Source organism: Lissotriton helveticus, chromosome 10 (assembly GCF_964261635.1).
Source record: "Lissotriton helveticus chromosome 10, aLisHel1.1, whole genome shotgun sequence".
Classification (NCBI taxonomy): domain Eukaryota; kingdom Metazoa; phylum Chordata; class Amphibia; order Caudata; family Salamandridae; genus Lissotriton; species Lissotriton helveticus.
The window spans coordinates 498,122,162-498,149,489 of NC_136071.1; the positions used below are offsets into that span (position 1 = coordinate 498,122,162).

At 44.6% G+C, this 27,328-nt stretch overlaps 1 protein-coding gene across 1 annotated transcript in view; it reads right to left on the reverse strand.

Annotated features, from left to right (window-relative positions):
• Positions 1-27,328, reverse strand: part of CCNF (cyclin F) — a 145,906-nt gene that overhangs the window by 84,033 nt on the left and 34,545 nt on the right. Inside the window, exons 3-9 of the mRNA XM_078663006.1 lie at positions 27,021-27,127; positions 9,673-9,740; positions 8,425-8,618; positions 7,891-7,944; positions 7,679-7,783; positions 3,860-3,937; positions 3,420-3,571 (exon numbers count right to left, since the gene is read on the reverse strand). Coding sequence (XP_078519132.1) covers positions 3,420-3,571; positions 3,860-3,937; positions 7,679-7,783; positions 7,891-7,944; positions 8,425-8,618; positions 9,673-9,740; positions 27,021-27,127 — 758 coding nt within the window. The remainder of the gene's footprint in view (positions 1-3,419; positions 3,572-3,859; positions 3,938-7,678; positions 7,784-7,890; positions 7,945-8,424; positions 8,619-9,672; positions 9,741-27,020; positions 27,128-27,328) is intronic.

The following is a 27,328-nucleotide window of genomic DNA, read 5'->3' on the forward strand; positions in this document are numbered from 1 at the left end:
AATAAATGCAATTATCATGCTTATCCTCCACAAAAAGACGTTTTTTGCCACAAGAGGCACAGGACCTGAATAAGGCCTTCTTCTCCTTGTCAGACATGACGAATTGAAGCAGAAACTTGAAGAAATAAGTAGAAAAACAGTGAAAACTGAGCAGAGCTCAGTGGAGACTCCCTAGCACAACGTGCGGTAGAAAAATCTGAGGCTCTGAGCTCTCTCAGGAAGGTTCTAGAGGGTGAGGCTGCTCTGATTGGTCCTGGCAAAAGTTTGGTCTCTTTTTACAAAAGGAGGTGGATAGAATACAAAATGAGATGAGGCCTAGGCTTCTCTTTTGTTTCTATGGTTTTTATACTACCGAGGCTCCCATTCCGACGACGGGGAATGATACAAAGCATGGGAATCTATGAAAGTTCCAATACTGGGGCAAGCCACCGTGCACTCTCTAGTTACCAGTTTTTTCTTGGCTGAATTAATAGAAGCATAATACATTTGATGGTGTGTATTCAAAAAGTGTATTTTCAGAACTCCTAGGCTGTTTGGGGGGAAAAATTGTGTGATTTAAAAAATATGTTCAAATCTGATACCAGAGTGAAATTATCTGGCATTGGGCATAATATATATATATATATATAAATATATATATATATATATATATATATATATATATATATATATATATATATATATATATATATATATATATAAGACCTATTAACCAATATGAACACACTAAAATGCTGCTGGAGATGTGTGAGTGGTGCCTTACGAATAACACATTTATATTTGATAAACTGTTTTACAAACAAATCCAAGGTTCGGCGATGGGCACTTGCTTCTCCCCCAGCTATGCGAATCTGCATATGGGCTGGTGGGAGGAGCAGGTGCTAATGAGACTATATGGACAAACAATGAACCACAATGTTGTTATCTATAAACGTTTTATTGATGACATCTTTATTTTGTGGGAGGGCAGTGAGGAGAGTGCGAGGATTTTCACTGAACAGCTGAACGAAAATTCATTGAATCTGAAATTTACCTGTAATGTAAACAAAGAAAGTATACAATTCTTGGATGTAGAACTGTTTGTTATGAATGACACAATACAGACACGCACCTACAGAAAGCCCACTGCGGGCAACACAATCCTCCACGCTAACAGTTTCCACCAGACACCTCTAAAACAGTCTATCCCATACGCAGAATGCCTCAGGATGACTCGCAACTGCAGCACCAAGGAAGGGTTAGCTGAAGCAAAAACCAATCTCTTTACGAGATTAAAGCACAGAGGTTACACTGACAAAACATGCAAAACTGCTGAAGAAAAATGTAGCGCCAAAAACAGACGGGAGCTACTATTCCCTGATGTGACAAAAACTGGACCCAAACAACAGGAAAGGCAACCCCCGAGGCTAATTACGGGTTACAATCGCCACCATGCCAACCTTCGAAAAATACTCAGAAGGCACTGGCCATTGATCCGTAATGACGCAATTATAGGTGACAAAGTGGGTGACAAACCACTGGTATCCTTCAGGAAGGCCCGATCAATGCGTCAACAATTGGTCAACAATGCCCCAGCCATCCAAAAACAGAAAAATTGGTTCCAGTCACAAAAGGGTTTCAAAAAATGTCCCAAATGTAAAGCCTGTACCCATGGGAAAAACACTACGAGTGTCATAGTACCCTTTCGCAAGCAACCCTATGCCATCAAGGAACACTTCACATGCAAAACGGAATACGCCGTTTATGTGCTTGTATGTGAATGTGGTAAACAATATGTAGGGTCGACTATCCACCAAGTGCATGTAAGAATCTTACAACACCTGAGAGCTATAACCAATAAGGACCCAGCCTACCCGGTAGCGAGACATATCCATGAGATGCATGGAGGGGACGCAAAAGGTCTGACATACTTTGTCATTGACAGCATCCCAAGAAATGTAAGAGGCGGCAATCGCAAGCTTGCGTTACGCCGTCTGGAATCCAGATATATCATTTTGCTGAATTCCAAGATCCCCGCAGGGCTGAACGCAGATGAAGCCCTTAGTGTGCACATCTCTCTAGTACCTTTTAACAAAGACCCAGACGGCGCCATCATTATACTAATTTCAGTAGCAGTCACATGCAATCCACACCCGCAAACCACACCAAACATTTCATATCGTAAGTTAATCCCGGTAAAATGTTAAAATGGTTGAACCATAACACAGCAGGATCTGCACAAAACTAAACAAATAGGGTGCGCACTAGCGCGGAATTTGTCGCTCATAAGGCTAACGTGAGTATGTGCCCTCAAAATAGGAACGTGAATGCTAAAAAACACACGCTTCACTTACTAGACACACGAGGAGGGACTGGGAATGCTGTAACATGTTCTGACTCTGCCACCAGGCCAGCAAACCGATCTCCGGTGTTACCGAGCCCCTTTGTAGCTCTTCACATACAAACCAATCACCGGCCTTGGCAGTGACACACACCCCCTCGACAATTACGCCCAAGAGCCATGACGTAAACATAATAATTTGACGTAGGGCGTAATACCTAATGCCTTAAAGCAATGTGGTTAATTAAATCATTTCAACACGGGGTCTTTGATGAAATGAATTACGAAGTAACATCAGCATAATGTTTAAACATGACGATAATGTTTAGTCAAACATGATTATATGTATGATGTTTTGTATAAGTAATGTTGCATTCATGGTAGTGGTCACGTAGGCTTGTGGGTGTAACCAGAATCACCAAGGCGACACTGAAGCCAATTAGCAAATTACAATTATGACTCATGTGATTGTGTAACATGTGTATGTATATATAGCGCAGATTCAATGGGTCTGATGTTAGTGAGCAAGGCGGGAAGAGCCGCCGAAACGCGTCTGAGCAGAAGCTGATGTAACAAATAAAACCCTTGAACTGAGATACACGGAGTCAGCGCCTCTTTTGATGGTGAAAGTTTGGTTGGTGGCAATATATATATATATATATATATATATATATACACACACACACACACACACTTACATACACACACAACTATAAAGTATTTCAAAATCATATTGCATAATCTAGTGCAAACTATGCGGAGTGCAAAAAGTGCTGTGTGATAAGATACATATTTACAAATATCCACAAAACAAGGGCATCTAAACATTGTACATCCTATTTAACAATAAAAAAAATCAGACAATAGTGTAAATAACTTGTGGAAATGTCAACTTTTCAACCCCATTTGAAACGAAGCCATGTGTCTCTGTAGGACAACACTTTCTCTAGAACCTCCAGGAATGTCATAATCCAGAATATAAGCAGTAACCAAGCTTGGATGGGACTGATTTCAAAGTTCCCAGATACTTTGCTGTGATGTGTGGGAAGGTTTAGTAAAATGGTCAGCTTTGCTCTACCGCTCCTTCCCCAACACTTACCTCATGGTATCATTCATGCCCTTCTGTACAGTAAAGATGCTTTGCTTGTTGACTGGATGAGAGGATTGGAAGACTTGTGCCACTAGATCGTTACTAGCTCGGGGCTCCAATCCAAGCTGGTTGCCATTTCCACAGGCCTTGGCTAGTGACAGCTGTAAAAGGGGCAACAAATATAGTCACAGAGTGTTGCCCAAATACAAACAAGTGTTACCGCAAACAAGAGTTGCCACAGTACAAACAATTCTTCCAATAAACCGCTGGGACAATGTAGGGTTTACTGATGTCTTATGCTCACAACATGGTGTTTTTGCAGCCTGGTTTTAGGTCTACATTTTGCACGGGTATCAAAGCAGGAATACAACTGAATTAAAGATTTTAAAAGCATTCTGTAATCCCATGAAATAGAAATATAAAAATATTTACTGCAAAATGAGTCTCACCTGTGCTTCCCAGCATCCTTTAGCAGCATAATCTCGAAGTTTCCGAAGGCTCTGGAGGTACCGGCCAGGATCACTGTTCTACAATCAGCATCCCCCCCAAAAAATAAGTTAGTTAAAAAGGCTATGCTTTATATATAAAGGGAAAAGGGTCATATCTCAACAATGGCGTGAAAATAATGCTGACAAATTGGAGCTTGATAAAACAAAATGTAAAAGTAAAGAGTTTTCCACTTAGAGGTCACAACTTGAGTACCACTAAAATGGGCAATAAGATGCAATGTGCATCGCTTAGAAAATGCCTAGTGGAGTGCTATAGTTTAAAAAAAAAAAGTGAAGGAGTTGTGAAATTGCAGGAGACATGCTCTAGAACGTGAATGTGTACACCAACTACCTATTAACTTTATATCCAGTCTCTCTTACAAGAAAACTTTTTGGTAACAGGCTCTGATCACAAGGCGTGATATAGGAGGGGCAACATCGTAATGCCCAGAATTGTTGACAGGTGTGTCATGGATGTGTCCTTCCCTTTGGAACAGACTTCACTGCGAGGACTAGCTTAATCAGGGAAGCTGTCCATTGTGTTTTCGAAAAAGCTGAGTGTTATTGCTCATCGCCAATTTCGGAATCGCATGTTGCCGCTTTTTATCTAGGGAGCAAGTTCAAGATATCAGACAGCCAGTTTAAGACACTGTTGACATACAAAAGGGAATGTTCTTCCTTTAAAGTCTGGGTATAGGAAGAAAAAAAACAACCTTATTTTGACCACCACGTATTCCTGCATTTGAGAAATGGCAGGACTTTACACACATTAAGTGAGGATACACTAGACACCATGAGACCTGATGGTTCTTTCAATTCATCAGACCCCAATTGGAAGGACTGAAAAGGGTGTCAATCTAGATTCCCAAGTAAAACCGAAGAGTTTAGGATTAATAGGCCTGCTCAACGAAGTGTACAATCAAACACTCGGGTGGTGCCATCATATAGAGTTGGGAAGTTATGCGAAGATTGGCAAAAGACCTCAATGCTCTCCCAGGTGAAACACTACTCCCTTATTTCTGATGATCTGGATCTCGGAGTTTTTTTTACTAGGTCCCGGAGCCCACGTCAAAAACACTTTTCGTACGGAATATACAATGAGCTATGGAAGATTTCTCAACAGGAAGCTTGCCGAGAGATCGATAGGCGTAATTTAGAAAAGGCGTTGGCTGTGGTTGACAATGTTATGACCACATTATCATCCAGAATTTATTCACTGGGCAACATTGTGTCTTCCGCAAATTACATAATACAGCAGGACATGTCTATTAAATTTCACTGTGGCTGAGACACCTTCCACTGACTGGATAATTCAGGATTACATCAGCCTACCAGTCACTACCTTTCAATTCCAATATTGACTGAAACACCAACAGGTAGGATAATATGAAGCACTAGGGGAAGGATATATGCACGAATATTGGGAATTACCGTTGAGGTTTAGATGCAGGAATGGGGACACAGAGGTTTTAGTGGTTCAGACTGAAGAAACCTTAAGTGGCTCCTTGATTTGCAAGTAATGCTCTCTCCACAGGGCAAGCAATGCTTCAATGGCAAACTTGTCTTATCTGAAGGGTTCCCCAGGTGCCATGATTCAGCCTGTATTCAGGCTGCTCTCGAATAGGAAATTTGATTCCTTAAACAAACTGAAAGCCATGCTTTTGCAAACAGATGTGGCCTTTACTTCAGCCAAAGAGATGTTTGATCTTTAGGTAGCAAGGTCCTCAACAGATACACTACTCCATACTAACTTCCCGGTGCATTTTGGGGAGCTAGTCCATTGTATCTTTAACCTTCAGGCCAGTCTGTCTTGACTGCATACAACCTGTATTCCGCTTTCAGCTCTGTAGCCACAAATGCGTCTTGGATATATGGTTTGGATCAGAATTGCTTATTGCTGTCCCCAGCGCATTACATTGATGATGGATTCTTAGAAGCACCCTGGGATGCTGCAACCCTTAGCGATGAGAAAAGCTTGGCGGAAACCTTGTGGGGTACGACGCCTCCCTCAACGGCTGCTGTGGTAACTGGATGGAATCACCTTTGCTTCATAAACATGCTACGAGGTGCGCTTCTGGGACAGTCTGCGGAGGTGGGCAACAGTACTGTTTTGTCTACCTCTCGGAACACAAACAATTGACTATTTCCTTGTGGGAACAATTTGGCCTCTTTTTAAAACCAAATGTACCTAAAACAGCCTTTTCGTTTTCTAGGCACCATGGCTTGGAGTGCCTAGGATCCCAAATCATACAAGAGTTTTAAGACTTTATTTACATGTTACTGGAAAGCTCACTTTTAAGAGTAGTTTTTGTAACGTTTTTAGAATTATCAGCTGGCTTTTTAGATAACTTTTTAGATATCGACCCTTAATATGAGTGGGTGTTCTATTCCAGAGTTAGGTTTATGTAGCGAAGCAGCTGATTTCTTACTAATAACATTTTCAGCGGTGACTTTTTGCACACATTTGTGTGCCTAACTATTTTGGATTACTTTCCCTGAACCTAAACACATCTAGCTGTGCACATCGCCGCAATGACCTGAACATCATGTACAAGGACTCATTTTGTACGATGTACAAATGTCATCACTATCCTCATCCATGGGGCGACAATGCTATCTACAGATCCATAACATCACTAATCTATACATATATTGCAAGGCTGCTTTTTATTATAAAAGATGAACATCCCTATAGATTAGTAGAGGAGGTACTTCCACTGACACAGAGGGCCCTTGCATGCTGAGAAATCAACAAGCAGCGATGGGGTCTAGCTCGTAACCAAGACTGGGTCCTTCACTCTTCCCATCAGGTAAAGGGGTTGGATCGTCCCGGGGGAGGGATTCACGGCTTCACACCTACACACACTCTTTACACACTTAAGGAAGGGTTCGCATAGTAGGAGTCTGCTAGATTACTGCCTTATATGCGTCTTTATATATACATTGTTTCAGCAGCATGGTAGAGCTAGATCTACAATTTATGCTTTTGGCGCTTGTAACCATGTTTATCTGCTTCTGTCTCCTAATCATCGCAGCACAAGTATTTTATGCAAGAACAACTTTGGTTCAGTAAGTATTATTGAAAATGTCCCACTGTGTATTCTCTGGGAAAAAGTGAGCACGAATGACTAAGCGAACAGAACTGTACTGTTTTCCTGATCCCTGAGGAGACAGGGTTGTCATGTTCAGTGGTTGCCAGAAACTATTAGCTCCTTGGTAAGCTTAAGGGGGCTTATGGTGGCACTGTGAGCTTACTGGTCTATAGGCCATTATTTCCCCCGTGGGGTTATTCAGAATCAGTCTAGAAATAAAGTCCTTAGTCTATGTTGCCCAAACAATGTGCAGATCCTACGAATTGATAGGAACAACATATATATATATATCTATATCTTGATGTCTGCATCATTATCACCATGGTCATTGAGCCAAGAGAAAAATATCTAGGAGCTTTAGAGAACCGCCTAAAAGTGAAAGCAAACTATAAAGAGGGCACCAACCAGACATGGTAGTTCTAGGCATGGTGTAAAGGAACCTGCAAACATCTTTCCACACCAGAAACAAGCATTATTAGGACCCAGGAGAGAGCATGATCCAACAGTGAAATGAAGGAGTAGAATAAATCAGACAAGGAATTAAAACATGTCTGAAGAACAAACAAAGTAACATTTTATAGTGGCTCATCTACGCCAAGAGCTCACTTCACCGGTATTCACAAAAAGACCATCATAAAAGTTCAATCAAAGCAGGTGCACGAAGCTCCAGAGCAAGCAGGCGACATACCGCAGTTTTTCGGTTCCTTTTCCACAGAAGGTAGGAGCTGGCTAAACACCCCTGTTTGGATGACTCTTCAAACATTCCCTGAGCAGCCATCTTCTTTTCATCATCCTAAATGGATAGAATGAAATGTTAATGCTGGACACGGCAAAATAAAATATCGCTGTGAACAAGTTGCTGGTCAATGGCATACAGAATTTGCTAAATGAACCACTTACCTCAAACAGACTCAGTACTTTAGCCAAGCAATAAAGAACAGATCCTTTCTGAACCTGTAAACCAAAAACGCTATTGCCATTAATAGGAAACATGTATGGTAGACCTCGGTCACATCTTTAGGTAACATTGGAAGAGATGATGACAGACATCCCAGTTTGTAGTCAACAGGAAAAGGATGCACTACAAGTTGTAACTAGACAATATTGCACTCAAACGTCAACAGGCTTTAGACACTACACATCATTTGCTCTTCTAAAGAGCACAAGCTAGAAATGAAAGAACGGAAAAGAATTTAAATACTATAAACATCAAAACCTATAGACTGGGCGAAACAAGACTGTGCAGGACAATGTTAATGTGTACAATGCAATTTATGAAGCTCTTGTAAATTTCTAAAAGGATTGAGAAATTCAAAGTCCATGCTTCAAATAATTGTTAAACAAATCTCCTCCCAGGACAGGAGGGAAATTGCAAGGTGATTCAGGGGCATGAAGCTGGGAGGGGACAACTAAAAAGCAGAAGGTCACACTTACAGTCTGTGCCTGACATTCCTCCTTAAGGCTCTCATAGACCACCGCCTTGCAACAGCTCCCAGTGACAGACCATGGAGGGCGGATGAACAACCAGATGAACGGATTGGCACTTGAATTCAAGCGTTCAGTCAAACTGAAGAAACGGGATGCTTTGAGCCCGTTCACTTCTGCACGACCCTCATCGGAGATGGAAACTAGAAGAGAAGCACCAAAAGTTGCATTAAGACATGTAAAGCCAGATGCCAAGATTCTCCACTGTGATATCTATTGAATCCATGGAGGAAACCCCCACTAAGTGCACAAGGCCATAACATTTCTAAAGCAGTTTTAACCCTTAAAGATTTTTTTGAATGCCCGAGGCATTTTCATTCTCATTCTCGAGGGGGAAGGGGAAGAGAGGAGAACACGAACATTAAGGCAGACTAATAACACAAAATAAATACATGTGCTGCAATACATTCTCTACTCTGCCTTGAAAAATCAAAGCAGGAATGCATATGAATTAAAGATTTTAAAAGCATTCTGTAATCCCATGAAATAGAAATGTAAAAATATTTACACATTTTTAACATCTCAACTGTACCATAAAAAAAGGAATACATATTTTTTAAAAATCAATACGATTTTAAAAGCGTTCTGTAATCCCAAAAAATAGAGAGATTAAAATATTTAAAAACAACAATCCTGCTCTGGAGGGGAGCAATTAAGGACACTAACTGAAGGCTCCACAGCCCTAGGAAGATATGGCTCAAATTGTAGTTACTGACCGAACATTTACAGCTGTGTGCCCCCGCATCACCTCCAAATCGTGTAGGTGGATCTCAAGGCCCCACTAAATCTGTCTCTAAGGAGCATCAGTGACTGGATCCACTTAATTGGACCAGTGCAGATTTATTCACTGCTGCCCATGCTGCACGCTAGTGTTCAGGGAGTGCCACATAATTGATTTAGGTCTCCTGGCCATGAGGAACGACAAGTCAATGGACTGCCCGGAGTGCTATTCTGCTTCGTCTTCAGTTATAGGCAAAAAAGGAACACTATCAGAGCACAGGCCTGCCTGCCCAGTGAGTTATGCAGCCATCAATATAACTTGCCATCAAAATAACTGGACTGCCTCGAAACTACCACTAGGTGGAGAAATTCAGCCTGGACTCCAGCATTCTTGTAAATGTTATGCAAGACCACAGAATTGTCCGAAAGAGCATATGTTTAATAAAAGGGAAGTAGGAAATAAAACATTGCACTTACGCCCTTCATTGTAGAGGTATGCTATTCCTAACTTCACAGCAGCTTCAAAGTTTCCACATTCGGCAGCTCTAAATGAAACCAACAAATATTTGAAAAACATCAGTTTCATACGAACTGTGATGACTCCCATACTGCACACCAGGTAGTAAACCACACCAATATGAGAAACAAGGTTTGAAATCAGCGGACTATAAAAAATGACTTGTATGGATTCAATATCTGGGATAAAATGCTGACAAAGATCAAGTCTGGCACGCAATAAAGGGAGTAATTTAAGAGACTACAAGCATCACATACTCAAACAAGTTTTTTCAATGCAATAGGTCTCGCATTTGTTAGAGTTAGAGCTATTGACGCTGTAAATGACAGTTGTTTACTATTGCGTTTTGGTATAGAGTGAAAGTATGTGGGTTGTGATTGGAAATGTTAGTTGTAGAATTCTATGTGGGGAGGAGTGGATTTGTGTAGTGAAATTATGTGGCAGCGTGTGCAGTGGAAAAGGAACATGGGAATAACAGACTCTAGGACCTGGCAGGGAAAAGAACACCTGGAAGCGAGAACCCCAAGAAAACAAATGAGTCACCAGGCATGCGGATTAGCGAAACCGTGAAAATTTGTCAGGGAGAGAGAGAACACGGATGTGAGGAGATGGGTAGATAGATATCGGAAGTGGTTGAAGTGCATTAAAACATATGGGAATTGTGGTGCATGCTATGGGGCACGGAGTTTGGGGGGTGGAATCAAAGTTGTGGCTAAAAAACTAAATATTCAAGTTTTTTTGTGTGCTTCCCTTTCAGGTTGCTACATTTAAAATAATGCGCATCTAAAATGAGAACTAAATTAAAACAAGCATTGGAAATGCAATCGGGCTCGGAATTATTTGAGTTTGAGCTAATGGCATTGTAAATGGCAATGTCTTTTCGCCATGTGTTATGGAGTGTGTGCATGTGGTGTGTAGTGGAATTATGTGGGTTAGATTGGAATTGTAGCAATGGTGGCATGCTGTGCTTTACATGAATATGTTTAAAAGTAAAGTGTACCATACTGAGATTGCTACAATAGTTAATTGTGGATGCGTTAACGAACAAGTTACTTACCTCCGGTAACGCTTTTTCTGGTAGATACTATATCTGCCTGTGGATTCCTCACTTTGTGAATATCCCCTTGCGTCAGCAACATTCGGAAATTCTTTTTGTAGCTTCGCGCCGACGTGGATCCGGACGTCACAGAGGCACGGCACCGCTCGCGACTCCGCTGACGTCACCGACGCCTATAATAGGCCCACGCCGGCGTGATGACATCAGTTCCGCCCTTTTTTCCGTGCCTTCGAGGCACACAGACGGACCGATGACAGTAGACATATACACAGTATAGAAATCAAGGTAACACACACAGTGTGAAGCAAATGCAATAAAACATTTTAAATAAACAACTCCTTGACAATAAAATAATACATTATAGAAACTCTGGCATAGAAGTGTGGACAACGGGGAGGCGGGTGGGTCAGTGAGGAATCCACAGGCAGATATAGTATCTACCAGAAAAAGCGTTACCGAAGGTAAGTAACTTGTTCTTCTGATAGATACATCTGCCGTGTGGATTCCTCACCTTCTGAATAGAGTCCCACAGCAGTCCCCACTCCCGGAGGAGGGTGTTCGCTCTTCTAGACCAGGAAATCCTGAAGGACAGAGCGTGCAAAATGACCTTCCCTCCTCACCTCGGAATCCAAGCAGTAATGCTTCGCGAATGTGTGGAGGGAAGACCAAGTTGCCGCTCTACAAATATCCTCAACAGGCACACCTCTAGCCAACGCTGAGGTTGATGATTTAGCTCTCGTAGAATGAGCCCTTATACCCTCTGGAGGTTCCTTACCGGCCAAAGAGTAGCAGATCTTAATACAGAGGACGATCCATCTTGACAAAAACCTCTTATGGACCGCTCTTCCTTTCTTGCAGCCAGCAAAGCCAATAAAGAGCTGGTCATCCAAACGACAGTCTTTAGTCCTGTCCAGATAAAAAGACACCGCCCTCTTGGGGTCAAGACGGTGTAACCTCTCCTCCTCCTTGGAAGGGTGTGGGGGAGGATAAAAGGTAGGAAGGGTAATGGATTGACCAAGGTGGAAAGAAGTCACCACCTTTGGCAGAAAAGCAGCCCTGGTCCTAAGAACCATTCAATCAGCATGAATGGACAAGAAAGGGGGCTTGAAACTAAGAGCTTGAAGCTCACTTACCCTCCTTGCCGAGGTTATTGCAATGAGGAAAACCGTTTTGAAAGTCAGAAGCCTCATAGGACATTTGTGAAGAGGCTCAAAAGGAGCACCCATTAAAAATGTCAAATCAAGATTTAAATCCCACTGAGGCACAATAAAAGGAGTAGGAGGGAACTTATTCGTGAGGCCCTTCAAAAACCTTAAAACTATAGGAGATTTAAAAAGAGAAGGCTGGTCAGCCAAACAGATTAAAGCCGACAGCGCAGAAAGATAACCCTTCACCGTGGCAACAGCAAGCCCTTGCTGTGCCAGAGAAAGGGCAAACTGGAGAACATCAGATAAATGGGCCCTCAAAGGGTCTATAGACTTCCCCCTGCACCAAGTAACGAATTTAGACCACCTATAAGAATAGACGGACTTAGTGGAGTCTCGCCTGGCTGACAAAATGACATCCACCACATCGTGAGGGAGAGAAAAAGAAATCAGGTTGCCCCGTTCAATCTCCAGGCAGGAAGGTGTAAGGTCTGGAGGTGGGGGTGTAGAACCTGCCCCTCCATCTGAGAGAGGAGATATGCCCTGTGAGGGAGACGGAGCGGCGGGTGAGAGGAGAGGTGGAGAAGGTCTGAATAACACACCCATCTTGGCCAATCCGTGGCGATCAATATGACTTGGGCCCGGTCTTGGCGAATTTTCCTCAGAACCCGAGGAATCAATGGTATGGGAGGAAACGCGTAAAGGAGTTGCGAGCTCCAACTCAACTGAAACGCGTCCCCCAAGGCTCCTTGCATCGGATACTGGAGACTGCAGAATGACAGGTAGTGAGCATTCTCGCGAGTGGCGAACAGGTCCACCCGAGGAGTCCCCCACATCTGAAAGATGTTGTGAACTACCCCCGGATGGAGCCTCCACTCGTGATCGGCAGAGAACTGCCGACTGAGACGGTCTGCACGAACGTTCTGAACTCCGGCCAGATGATTTACCATCAGACAAATCCGATGGTCCTAAACCCAGGACCAGAGACGCAGAGCCTCTCTGCAGAGACACTGCGACCCTACTCCTCCCTGCTTGTTGATGTACCACATCGCGGTCGTGTTGTCCGTCAGGACCTGAACCGACTGACCGCGAAGGGTAGGGAGGAAGGCCTTGAGCGCCAGACGTATTGCCCGCAATTCTAAAAGGTTGATGTGAAGCAACCTTTCCTCTGGAGACCAAAGACCCTTGACCTCCAGGTCCCCCAGATGAGCACCCCACCCGAGAGTGGACGCATCCGATATCACTGTGGCAACCGATGGAGGAATCTGGAAAGGCTTCCCTTGAGACAGATTGCCTTCCACGCTCCACCAAGACAGATCCGCTGCAGTTTCTCTGGAGATCCTCACTGACTCCCTGAGATCTCCATTGTGCTGATACCACTGCCTGCGGAGGCATCACTGGAGTGCCCTCATGTGCCAGCGTGCATGGTTGACCAACAGAATGCAAGAGGCCATCAGACCGAGCAGGCGAAGAACCTTCAGAACTGGAACGACCGCTCCATTGCAGAACAAAGGAATCATTTCCTGTATGTCGCGAATCCTTTGAGGAGGAGGGAATGTACGACATACAGTAGTGTCCAGTACCGCACCTATGAACAGGTTGCGCTGTGAGGGCACCAGGTGAGACTTGGGTACATTTATCGAAAAACCCAACTTGTGCAACAACCGAGTTGTCTCTTGCAGATGATGGAGCACCTTCTCCGGCGACTCCGCCTTGATCAGCCAGTCGTCTAGATACGGAAACACATGTATCCCCGTTCTCCTGAGATGAGCTGCCACCACTGCCATCACCTTGGTGAAAACTCGAGGTGCAGTAGTAAGACCAAACGGAAGGACCACAAACTGGTAGTGTTGTGACCCAACCGTAAAACGGAGATACTTTCTGTGCGACTTCAAGATGGGAATATAAAAATACGCATCCTGCAAGTCGATCGACACCATCCAGTCTTCTTCTAGCAGCGCTTAAAGAACCTGCGCAAGAGTGAGCATCTTGAACTTTTCCTGTTTCAGGTAAAGGTTCAAAATTCTGAGGTCCAGGATTGGCCGAAGCCTGCCATCTTTCTTGGGGATCAGGAAATATCGGGAGTAGCACCCCTGACCCCTTTCCTGCTCTGGAACCACCTCTATCGCACCTTTTCGGAACAAAGCCAGGACTTCTTCCTGCAGGAGAAGCAGGTGGTCCTCCGAACAATAACCCTGGCAAGGAGGGTAATTGGGAGGGAATTCCTGGAAAGGAAGTGCATACCCATTCTCTACAAGATTGAGAACCCAAAGATCCGATATTATTAATTCCCAATCTTGTAGAAAATGTGTAAGCCGCCCCCCCACTGGGCCCACATGATCCGGAATGGCGGATCTAGGGCTGCTTTGCTGCGTTGGCAGGGGGTTGGGAAGGGGAGGAGGAAGCTTGACGCCCTCTAGGGCGGGATCTTTGCCTGCCCCTGTACGACTTGTACAGCGTATTCTGCTGCTGTTGTGGCTGCTGCTAAGATGTTCTGTAAGAACGAAAGGAAGATCTGCCAAACCCTCTGAAGCGTCTTCCGGTAGTACCTCTGGACTGGAGACCCAAAGATTTTGCAGTGGCTCTACTGTCCCTAAAACGTTCCAAGGCAGCATCAGCCTTTTTACCAAACAATCCTGAGCCATCAAAAGGCAAGTCCATCAAAACAGACTGAATGTCTGCAGAGAACTCCGATGATTTAAGCCAGGCAGCCCTCCTAGTGGCAACGGAAGAGCCCATGACCCTCGCCACTGAATCAGCAGTGTCCAGACCACTCTGAATCACTTGTCTCGCAGCTGCTTGAGTGTCCGATATCACCTCCTGAAAATCTTTCCTCTCTTCCTCAGGGATTTTCGGAACCAACTGCTTGACAGAATCCATCAATGCATGAATATACCTCCCCATCAGACAAGTTGCGTTAGTTGACTTAAGCGCCATACTGGCTGAGGAGAAGACTTTCTTAGCGGTTTGATCCTGCTTCCTGGATTCCTTATCCCCAGGAACCTGCGGAAAAGCCCCAGCAGACCTTTTCGAACAGGCAGCCTGTACAACTAAACTCTCAGGCAGGGGGTGTGTTGACAAGAATTCAGGATCACCTGGAGCAACTCTGTACCTCCTCGCTACTGTCCTAGAAACTGCAGGAGCAGACAAAGGATTCTTCCAGACTTCATAGATGGGCTCAGATAAGGCATCATTGAAGGGTAACATAGGTTCAATAACAGATGAGGGTGAATGAAGAACCTCAGTTAAAATATTAGGCTTATAATCAGCAGTAGGCAGAGTAATGTTCAATAAACTCGCTGCTTTCTTAATAACAGTATGATAAGGCACCACATCTTTCGATGGTACATTTGACACTGAAGACAAGTCCCACTCAGGAGACAGTTCAAGCCCACTGGCTTCACCCAAGTCCTCAAAAGGATCTTCAGAATCCTGTAACTCCCCTTCTTCAGTATCTGAATATTGATATCTTTCTTCTTCCAGAAGTCTCTGAGCTTCTCTCCGCGATCTTTCCTTCACAATAGAAGCCAATGGATTCGGAATCGACTCAGACGGGGTCGGTGCCGGCGTCGAACCCGAAGTCGGATGAGGTCGTTTTATACGAGGTCGAGCAGAATCCTGCTTCGGAGTCGTAGGTATCGGCGTCGATGGAACAGGCGCCGACGACACCGGTGGTGTCGGAAAATGCCAATGCGGTGGTATAGCCGGCATAAAAGGCATGAAGGGCGCAGGGGCATAAGCTTGGGGAACACCCAAGTTAAAAGCCATAGGACCCGTGGGACCAACAGGTGCACCAGACGGGAACATTGCCCTAGAATAAACTCCAAACATGGCGTTCAGGAACTGAGATGGATCATGACCTGGAGTCGGAAAATCTGGATATGGACCTCTTGGTTGTTCCTGAGGAGGCGGAGTCAAAACGACGTCGACCTCTTCATCGAGTCCAGGAACCGGTGTCGACGAACCCGCAGGTACCGGAACCTTGACTTCACCAGCCCCCTGCTCCTCACCTTCATCCTCCTGACCAGAAGGATTGGATAGAACTGGAGAATGGACCTGCTTCTGAGACTCGGGCGAATTCGGATGCGAAGCCTCACCAACAGAGTCATGATCTTCCGATTCTGAAACTTCCACTTCCTTACTCAGAAGTTTGACCTGGGACTTCGGTCTTGAACTAGAGTCCTTTTCTGAGTGATGACGTGACTCATGGCTTCTCTTCTTGTGCTTCTTCTTCGAAGATTTCGAAGCATGAGCCGAAGACGACTCCGAGCGTGACCTCGAACGAGACCGAGACCTCGAACGCCGAGATCGAGACTTCGAAGACTTCTTAACTCTCTTATTCTTTAGTTTTGCCACGAGGAGTTTCGTCTCCCTCTCTCGTAAAGCCTTCGGGGTCATCTTCTTGCAGCAAGGACAATCTTCGACGTCATGGTCGGAACTCAGGCACCAGACACAGCATTCATGCGGGTCGGTTATAGACATTGTCTTGCCACCATCCCCGCAAGCCTTAAAAGCAGTCTTCTTCGACGACATCTCGAAGAAATTAAAGATAGATACAGTAATAGTACAATAGAAACAAAGTTACTGTGAAGCTACAGTACGATCCCAGAAAACCGTTAGCGTCGACGACACGGAAAAAAGGGAACTGATGTCATCACGCCGGCGTGGGCCTATTATAGGCGTCGGTGACGTCAGCGGAGTCGCGAGCGGTGCCGTGCCTCTGTGACGTCCGGATCCACGTCGGCGCGTATCTACAAAAAGAATTTCCGAATGTTGCTGATGCAAGGGGATATTCACAAGGTGAGGAATCCACACGGCAGATGTATCTATCAGAAAATTGATGCATGCACTGATGGCTGGTGGTGTGTGTGACTGCCTGTAGAAATTGTGCACTGATGGCTGGTGGTGTGTGTGCTTGGTAAAAGACTGCACTGCCGCCTGGAGGTGTGTGTGCCTGGTGGAAGGGTGCACTGACGGCTGGTGGGCGTGTGGTTGGTAAAAGCGTGCACAGATGGCTGATGGTGTGTGTGTTTGGTGAAAGCGTGCACTGACGGTTGCTGGTGAGTGCGCCTTGTAAAAGAATGCACTGACGGCTGGTGTTGTACGCCTGGTGGTGTTTGTGGGTCGTGAAAGCGTGCATTGATGGCTGGTGGTGTTTGGCCCTGGTGAAAGCGTGCACTGACGGCTGGTGGTGTGTTGTGTGTGTGGTTGTGTGTGTAGTGGTGAGTGTTTGGTGGTGAGTCTGTGGGGGTGAGTGTGTGGTAGTGAGTGTGTTACACCAATGTGGCGCACTGGTGCCACTGCACCTGCTGCAGCAATGGTAGCTACGCCACACTGGTGCCACTGTACCTGCTGCAACAATGATAGCTACACCACACTGCTGCCACTGCACCTGCTGCACAATCATAGCTAAGTAACACTGATAACACTACACCTGCTACACAACGCCATCTACCACACACTGGTGCCACTGCACCTGCTGCACAATCATAGCGAAGTAACACTACCACTGCAACTGCTCCACCTATGGTAGCTACCACACACTGGTACCACTGCACCTGCTGCACTAAACTGGTACCACAGCACCTGCTCCACCAATGGTAGCTACGCCTACGCCACACTGGTAACGCTGCACCTGCTCCACCAAAGATACTTACACCACACTGGTGCCACTGCACCTGCTACGCCACACTGGTGCCACTGCACCTGCTGCACAACTGAAGCCACCGTCTATATAAACACAGCTGTAGTCAGTAAAGAAAACAAGATCTGCATGAAAAGAGGAAAAGTGAGTAATGTCTTTGGTAGAAGGAGAACACAGAACAAGCACGAACGCGCGCCACTCACTGCAGACTGGTGAACGCGCCCCGACCATCTGGATTCCATTACCACGGCACCCTGACAGCTCCTAATTGAAATTTATGGATTGCTGTGCTCGTAACCGCAGACAAAATGCAGGAAATGCCCAACTTGAAATATATATGGCCTATTGCGTTGAGCCTACTACAAACACGGCACCGCGAGGGCCAATTACCATGCAGATGGTAAAAGCGCACTGAGGAATTTTTCCTGCACGATTCAGAACCCCTTAACAATACGGCTCGGAGCTCCGCCCCCTGCTGACGCAGGGGTGACGTAGGCCGAGCCCTAAAAAGATTTTAATCAGTGGGAAATGCACTATACTACATAATAAAACCTCTAATAATTAATGCACTAGAAAGATGTGTGCAACCATAGACCCACAGAATAAAATTTTGGTTGGTGCAGTGGAGAATACAGACTTGTGTATTGTTAGTGCTATAACGTTCAAGCCTGTGACAGAAAGCAATGTCAATATGCAAGCCATTATTTTAAACTTGCATTACAAACAGTACAAGATAGGCTGCATTAAAATGCACAAAAAGTTAAGATAAAATGGTACTTCCAAAAAATAGATTTTAGTAATCCCCAGACTATACGTATTACAATAGAATGTAATTTTGTATAACTGTCCCTTAGAAACACACAGCTGGTAACTCTTGCATAGTGCACTCAGCTCCAGCACAGATTTCAAGACTACGAATAAGAACACAAGAGCGAAAAATATTTACTACAAACTATACTAAAAATATAATTACTGCAGTGAAATAAAGTGGCTCATGAATAATAGCTGAAATTTCCACCTGCTGTACGTAAAGCACTCAATCCATCTGCGTATTGTGTTTCTATTGAGATGATGTAGAGATCAAATAAAAACTCGTCGGATCCTGCTGCTACTGTAAAGAAGAGGGCAGAATAGTTGCCCTTCATGAAGTGTGACACTCACATTTTCATATAAAAAAGCACTGAAGTCCAGTAACTATATGGTTCAAAATAAAAGGGTCTGAGTCTATCCTCCAGTGAGGAAGAACTGTTAAATAATTTTCCGCTTTCACGTTCTAACTGTTCCTTGCGGAAATGGTCTTCTCTCCGGTCAGCATTCCAAAGAAGATATAAAATACCAAGTAGGACCATTTGTTGAACTGAAGACCAACTCGACAAACTAACAAGAAAATAAAAACAACCGGCGGCGCAGGAAGGATTGCAGCAACGACAGGCGAGAGGGGGTGCGAGCAAGATGAACAAAATGGAACAATCCGTGAATACTGCTGGGAGGGATCAAGCACTCAAAGGCAGGATAAATGTACACTATTCACCGACCAGAGCAAAAGAATTTCAAAAGGCAGGCCAACCAACCAAAATCAGCAGGTGAGTTCAAAGCCCATATACTGAATACAGCATGTTCTGCAGAAAGTGCATTCGCTGTTTATGGTCGACAAAGGGTAAGGCCTAGAAACCAGAGGCAGCCCATTCTCTTTAGAGTGTCCCTATAACAAGTGACCATCAAACTGCATGGCCGACCACAGTGGCTAGAATGCAACAGACAACGGGCTCAATAAGATATATTTTTTAATGATTTGTATGAAAACACCCGTACTCGTTACTATACAGATAACAATAAGATTGAAGGGAAAGGAACCTGATGTAAACTGAAAATTAAGCTGGTATACCACCTGTTCCAGATTGGCAGCTGAAGAGACCAAAAAGTATACCTCAGTATAATGTACAGCTCTCAATGACAGCCACTATTGTGTATACCATACATTAAATATGGTTATTCACTGCTATGGCATAGCAATATTGGGGAAATGGATTGCTGCTCTGCCAAATTAATTCTATTTTTTAGCACAGTTCGTGAGAGATCCTAAAAAAAAAAAAGAATAGACTGTTCTTGGCAATCATGCAAAGACAAGCTATTGGATGTGGCAGGACATTGGTCCAAAGCCTGGCAATGACAGAGGATGCCAACCATCTGGTTCCTTGGTCTCTCCCAATTTTCTGATCAGCTTGGCTGAAAGGGCCATAATATTTTTGGGGTACACCAATTGTGCAATATCCACAGAACGTCACAGTTCTCTCTTGAATAAAACAGACCCAAAGTTAGGAGAACTCTCAACTTCGGAGGTGGGGCCTATAGCAGAGGGCAATCTAGTCTGTGATCTATTCAAATAGTTAAGCAGGTTTGCGAATACCTTCAACATTCTGAATGTAGGAAGCTGGCTCTATATATGATATACCACTAGGTGGTTATACTGTGCACGAGTCCAGAGATTCCCCAAAAGTGTACAGGGCTCAGTGCAAACTCAGGTGCTCTATTAGTTGTAACGTGGGCGAGCAGCCTTAGGCCTAACACAGAGGAGTGTTTAAACAGTTCAATGTAATCCCAAGGAAGAAAACAAAAATGCAGTTTCACTGGCAAGTACCCAACTTGCAGCTCAAGTCTTCAGGTTTTAAGATCAGCAAAGGCAAGGTTCTGGTAAGCACAAAGTCTGCACCACCAGTGGCACAGAGGCGGCTGGGTGCAGAGGTCAAATTTGGAGCTGGGCCCAATGCGTTCAATTGTATGGGGGGTGTTGGAAGCTACATGGCTAGCAGGCAAGGAGAGTGGGGGTTAAAGCAAGCACGGGCCACAAGGCAGCACAAAACCTACACTACCCGCAGCATACAGACAGCCTGATGCATAGTGCAAATATGGCGTCTGGAGACTAATGCATAACAGGCAACTTTCAAGTGCCTATGTACAATAGGAGACTACAGGGTTGGCTGGTCAGGCAACCGGAGAAAAGCTAAAATAGTAGAAAGGTAACCTTTTAAGGTGCCCAGACCAGATCCCTGCTGGGCAAGAGAAAGAAAGGGGAGCAGAAAGGGGTAAATCTGTTTTCTGTACACCATACCACAAACTTTCACCAACGGCAGGAGTATACCATGTTGATAGAGGGAAGTCTGGCTGCCAGAAAACCATCGCAGACTTCGGACAGAAGGTCAAAAGCTGCCAGCTGTTGCCGCTCAATCTCCACACAAGAAGGCAGAATATTGACAAGTTTGGGTGGAGAACCCATCCCTACTTCTATGACAGAAGATCCACCAAAGAGGCAGCCTGATCAGAGGACCGAGGTGTGAGAAGTTAGCCTGGCATATTATGTCTACTAGTTCCAGTGGGCACTTTGCACCAGTCTAATCGACCCTTATTGATGGTGGCTGTAAAGTCAACCTATCCTAGGGGTAGCAGTGGCGAGCAGTCTTCATGCTAAGACTTCAGAGAGCGAATTAAGCGAGTTTTACCAATTATAATTAGGGATTCCAGTTTTCCGTTTTTACAGATAAATACAGACAGAAAACAATTTTTTTCCTGTCTGTATTTATTTTTAAATACAGAAATATAGGGAAAATATGTCTTCTTTAGATGTTTTTTTCTACTGTCAATCATGAGTGCTAGGTCAGTAGATGTACAGATGTGAGGTAGGGGAGATGAAAAAAGACAATACATTTCCTAATTAAGCTTTAATTAAGCTTAATTAAGTGCAGATCTACAGTTATTTATGCTATTCTGCAATGCAAGTGTTTTCAGATAACCCTATTGCACTGTATACTGCTGAAACCTTTTGGGACATTCAAATGATAATGTACATTTATCGTCAAATAAATGTGGAAAATACCCATGGCAGCTTCATTTATACAGAAAACACAAAATAGAAACGGATAGATACAGACAAAATTAGCAAAAAATAAACATGGATAAATACAGACGGAAATGTAGAAAAAATAAATACCATAAAACAGGGAGCCCTAATTATAATCCCGTGAGAACCAAATGAAAGCACACCACACAAGGTGTATATCAAATATATATGTATTTATTCTAAACACAACCACTCTGCACTCTTTATGCAGTCAGAGGTAAAAGAACAATTCAAGTTACTTAATTAGCATACGATAAGTTGTACAGTATATGTTTTGCCCTAGGGGCCTCAAATACCATATTCTAAAATAGTGGTATAAGAACTACGTGAGAATTAGAAAGCAGGCCTGGGGCCTGTGGAATCGCTGGAGCTACTCTAAACAACCAAAGGGTAGGATGTAGGAGGCCTACGGGAGACGCATGCAGTGTCTAAACACAGCTGTGGGTTACCATGGACTTTCGATGGGAAACAAACAAGTTACAAATTTACAATTTAAGGACACTTCTAAATGAACTACGATGGAACCCTTTTAGACTTAGCCACTAGGAGGGCCAATACCCTAGAGACTACCAGAGAACTCGAGTTACCTCACCCACGGAATCCGGGTGCATAGGTCTCTTATGGTGTCTTGTTTAGTCGTCGATTTCAATGGAGATCTGCAAAGAAGTGCTGCAGGCGACCAGAGGAAAAGTGTCCAGGTCGATCCAAGGGTGGATCGAAGATCTGTAGAACCTGAAAGCAGAAGGGACAGTCTGGGCCACTAGCCAGTGACCAGGGCAGCGATAGGAAGATGCCACCAGATGTTGGTGATTTCAGGTGAAAAGGTGAAGTTTGTCTCTTCAGCCAGGACGACCAGGAGCTGGATTCGAACTTTCCCGAGAAGGATCTAGTTGACTGCGGTGTAGGTATCCGGACTGGACCCAACAAGCCTTGGCAAACGCAACCCACGTAGGATGTCGAGATGAGCTTCGGTGCAGACCAGCAAGGTCTGTGGGACTTCAATTTTTAGGGAAGTTGGAGCAACCAGGAAAGCAAGTTAAAGTAAAGGTTGGCTTTACTTTAACTTCCTAGCCTAGCTCACTAGCCACCGGACTAGGAACCGCGAAGACGCGCAGAGCGGCAATGCACAAAGAGAGCCCACGGGCCACTCGTGGAGTGTGGAGATCTGTGCTTCGGTGCAAAAGGTGCCCGGGTCTGGGGCTTCAAGTACCCCAATGCACAACTTCGGGAAGTCGATGCAGGTAGCAAAATGCAGGATGTCCAAGAGTTCCGGTCCCACGTCTCTCGTGTCCGCCACGGGTCTCAGCTTTGCTGTGAGCGATGGTCGGGGTCAGAGATGTCTGGAAGTCTGTGTCATGTGTCGCAGATTCTCCGGGATCCGTCGGGAGCCTCGAAATTCAGACCGGCAAAGATGCTTTTGGTGTCTGTTTGAACAGGGTGGTCACTCCTTGACCACAAAGGAGATATCTTCCGTCTTCCAGTCGAAATGGAATGTCGAAGGTCCAGGATATGTTTCAGAGTTTCGTCCAGGGTAATCTAAAGTCCTAGGGACTGGGATCCTATACTTATACTAAGTTTAGGGGTTGGACTAACTTTAAGGTCCCTCCTATGGTTGGACCTGGGGTGGGGGTGGTTACACCCCTTCCCCTTTGTCCAGTTTCGCGCCAGAGCTGGGACTGAGTGCGCCAGCAACCGGTTTGAACTGGGAAATTCATGGAGCAACTAGTGTGCCCCAGGCAATGTCTGGAAAGCATTCGCTGAATGCAGCACCTCCCTGGGCAGGAATCCTATTGTTCAGGCCTCCCCTGCCGGAGTTTCGTCCAGCAGCAGGAGGGTAGTCTTGGGTCTGTGGCAGCAGCATCCATTTTGTAATGCTGAGGCTCTGTTTAACTTTAACCGGGTTTACCAGTAACTACATGTCTACTCCCTCTAGAAGGGTGGAATGCTACTCCCGTCGCCAGAACTGGCGCGGGAGGGTGGGGGGTAGTATTCCAAAGTGTGTGACACTATACACATGTTTTGATAAAGAAAAAACAAAGTTAGCATTAACCGCGAGGATTATAATGCACTTAAGAGTATATAGTATGGCTATATCATAGACCAGGCTATAAGGAGATGGATCTGAAAGCTGCAGAGGGGCTCAGCTCATGCTAGGGTACCCTCTCAAATAAAACCAAGCACTCGGCCTCCAGGATTGTTAAGGCCTGCCATAGGAGTGACTTATAGGTGTATATGTGTCTATATGTATATATAGATATAGGTATATATAGATATAGGTATACTATATCCAAGTAAGGGGTGATTACACCACCTTACCCAGGCTGCGTGAACAGACCTGTGGTCAGTTTGGAAAGCAAACCAGGTGTGGCATAATACATGCTGCAGCCCCTGGTAGGCCTGGGGTGCACCTATGCCCCGGGTACCTATGGTACACTATACAGGGGCTCACAAGGGTGGCCCAGTAACCAATCTGATATGTACCTAAAGTACATGGTATCAATTTAGAGAGAACAGCTAGGCTGTGGGCCTGATTAGCAGGTCCACAGCCACACTAAAGACGAAAAACCAGAGAATCACAGCAAAAAGTGGGGGTAACCATAGGAAGCAGACCCAACTCTCCTACACGAGGGACATGCTCGACAGCTCAGGATACCAAACTCGCTGAACCCTGTCTAGAGCCACATGGATGACTTGGGCCCGTTCGTTTGATCTTTTTGAGTGATATGGGCCGAAAGGTGTGAAAGTGGGCTGAGCTCCACTCAAGAGGAAGTGTCTCCAAGCGAGAGTCACATTGGACACACCCGTGCATAGATCTGCTCACATAGCAAGTTCTATGTGATGAGGGAACGTATTTAACCAAGGCTTTACCCTGTGATGAAAGAGACCTTACACCACACCATCGGATGGAGATGCGATGCATAATCCACTAGGCATGTTCAGCCCAACATTCCAACGATGTACAGATACGCAGGGCCTCTTGACAATTGTCTACGATCCCACTCAGCCTAGTTTGTTGCAGTACCACATGGCGGTAGTGTTGTCCGTGGACACTTGAACTAGCTTTCCCTTGTTGGAGGGTAGAAAGTCTCAATGCCAAACAGATTGTTCGGAGCTCCAGCAGGCTGATGGGGTGTCCAGATTGTGCCGTAGACCAGAGTCCTCCGATCTCCACCTCTCCCAGATGGTCACCCAATCCTAGGAGTGACGCCATCTGCCACCACTGAGATTTGGTCAGTGAAGGGGGATGGGTCTGCCGCTGACCCAATCACAGTTCGTTAATTACCATTGCAGTTCCTTTCGCGATCTGGACCATGTCAGAGATTCCCCTGAAGCGACACTCACTGGAAATGTAGGTCTTACCATAGAGTCCAGACCACTCAAATAAGAGGTGCATGGCCTCAACTCCTGGAGTTGAGTGGGGGTCACTCTTGAAAACTGCAGACTACCTAGGCACCTACTCAACCACACAGCCAGGCCTAGTGTCAACGTTTCCTAGTCTCGCCAGAGGACGCTATGTCTAAGATCTTTTCGACTTCTTACTTTCCTTCTTTTTGTGGGAGCTACCCAAGCAGCCAGACAAAGTGCAAAGAAAACCTCAAACTCTGACAGCTACAGGAACCGTCCTCCCAACCGGGAACAGGAGTTACAACGCAACACGTCAAGCTGCCTGTTACCCCAAATGTAACAGGCATTCAGAATGTAATACTACACCAGCATGGCATGCATTCTCTTCCATCTATGCCTGCAAGCTCTAAACAGTAACTCTTTAGCAATATGGCACTACTGTGAAAGAGCAGCACAGTGTGTGCGTTTATCCTCTGTGGGTTAGCAGGCACAGTACATTATAAAAGCGGTTAGGTCTTTTATGGTGGCCTGGAAGAGTGCTTGATTTTTAAGGAGCAAGAGTAGTTTTTGGGCCTCTAACAGCAGCATATGGTGTGCATTTTCTTTCTGGTTAGAAGGTGTTTGGTTCATTCTAATGGGAGCATGGAACAATGCCCAATTTTAACTGCAGGGTTTATTTTTTATTTTTAGATCAGGGTCATCTGGGCCTTAGGTGAAGGCACCCAGAGGAATTTGCATGGGAAGAAAGGGAATGTAAATCTGACTAAAGTCTACTTCCTTTCCCAAATGATGAAGACCTTCTGAGTGGGCCTCCTAAGAAGTTGAATGAAAAGTTCTAGCCTAAAGAGTAGCAAGCATGTGCTTGGTCGGTGTCATGTAACTTCAGTATTCCACTGAATATACAACCAGTGTAGATAAACAAGAAAAATCAGCCAGCCCATGCAGCTAAAGTAACTGTGAGCCTACCCATAGACTCATCAGGATGATAACATTTTTTTTAGCTATCAACATTTTGGACTATGCAAGGTACCTTAGAGTTACACTCCGCATCTGCTGAAACAAGAACGCTGTATACACAGAAACGTTTATGGAAGTTACATGCTATCAGTGTTTCCCCCATAAAGAGCACTCTGATTTTTCAGGAAACTTCCAATTAAAACAGAATATACTAGTGATAGAGTAAGAGCAAAGTCAAAACAAAGCATTCGAGGCATCATAGATGCAGTACACTTATGAAGTCTAAACCGTTTTGGGTCCTCTCAAAGAGACACTGTGCTAAAAGCCCAAATAGGGATTAAAATAAGTCAGTAATCTGCCACGTACTGCTGCTACAACAGAAGATCCACTTATGCCCACTGTGGTCTAAAGTCATGAATTCTTGAGCTGGGAACAAAATACTAGATGGTGCATAGGTATTCAACAATACAAGAAGCTTTATGGTGTCCAGTTTTTTTTTACATATCCATTTAGGTGTCAGTCATTTGGGTAGCATGACTAGATGAGGCACCCTTTACAAGTGATCACAGAACCAGCCCTATACAAATTCTCTTGTTGCTTTCAACTTCGAGATCTGAAAAATATGGCTGCAGGGGTATTCACGAAAGAAATAACTCCAGTCAATAAATCGACCAAAATCCCTCTAACTTCGGTATCCCCAATTTCAATCCTCTTTCTGCACACAAATCAAGCACAAACTACTACCAGGGTATTTTCATGTTGGAAGAAAAGAAAAATCAACCCGGTCAACTACTATTTTGACACAGTGAGAAAGGGGAGTAAAATCAAATGCTAAGAGTCCTTAGACTAATGTCAAGCAAACGGCAAATGAATCGAACAACCTACTAATTTAAATAAAAATAAGTGCAGGTGGTTGAGCTCTTGACAGTATAGAATGCAAGACATTCAGGGATGCTACTGCTGCTAAAGTCACCCAAAAACTGACTCAATGCCATTTTTTCCTCAAAAAGTTATTTTCGGGAATAGCTGGTAGGCAAAGAAGCAAACAGTTACAGAGATGCAGTACAATTACCATTATCCATCGACTGGAAAAATCAGGGCGGTACAGATAATGAAGACCTCGGGGACGTGCATCTGGAGTCAAATCTACAGAGCCTGCTTGTAAAAATCAATGGTCGTACTGGCTACAGTTATGCCAGGAAGAAACTAAATTACGTTGACAAATGGTTATTTTTTAGGATTCAATAAAATCATAGTAGCCTTACCTTTCAAAAAGCTTTAAGTTGTCCAGAGAGGGCCAGGCATCCTGGAAACAAGCACTGGCCCAGACACTAGTGTGATTATCCACAAGGGATTTAAAGTGTGAATGCACCTGAAACAAAAGTGTACATGTAATTAGTAAGGTACATTTAACAGATATATAGATCATCCCTGCCCCATACCCTATCAATTTCTTTAGAGCAGGTAGGCTATGTTGCTACGCCATTAGCAGTGTACAGCTTTATCTTCCGCTGGAGATTCATTCTATCTAAAGGGAGAATACAGAGGCTGGGCCTTAATGGATGTAGTAGGT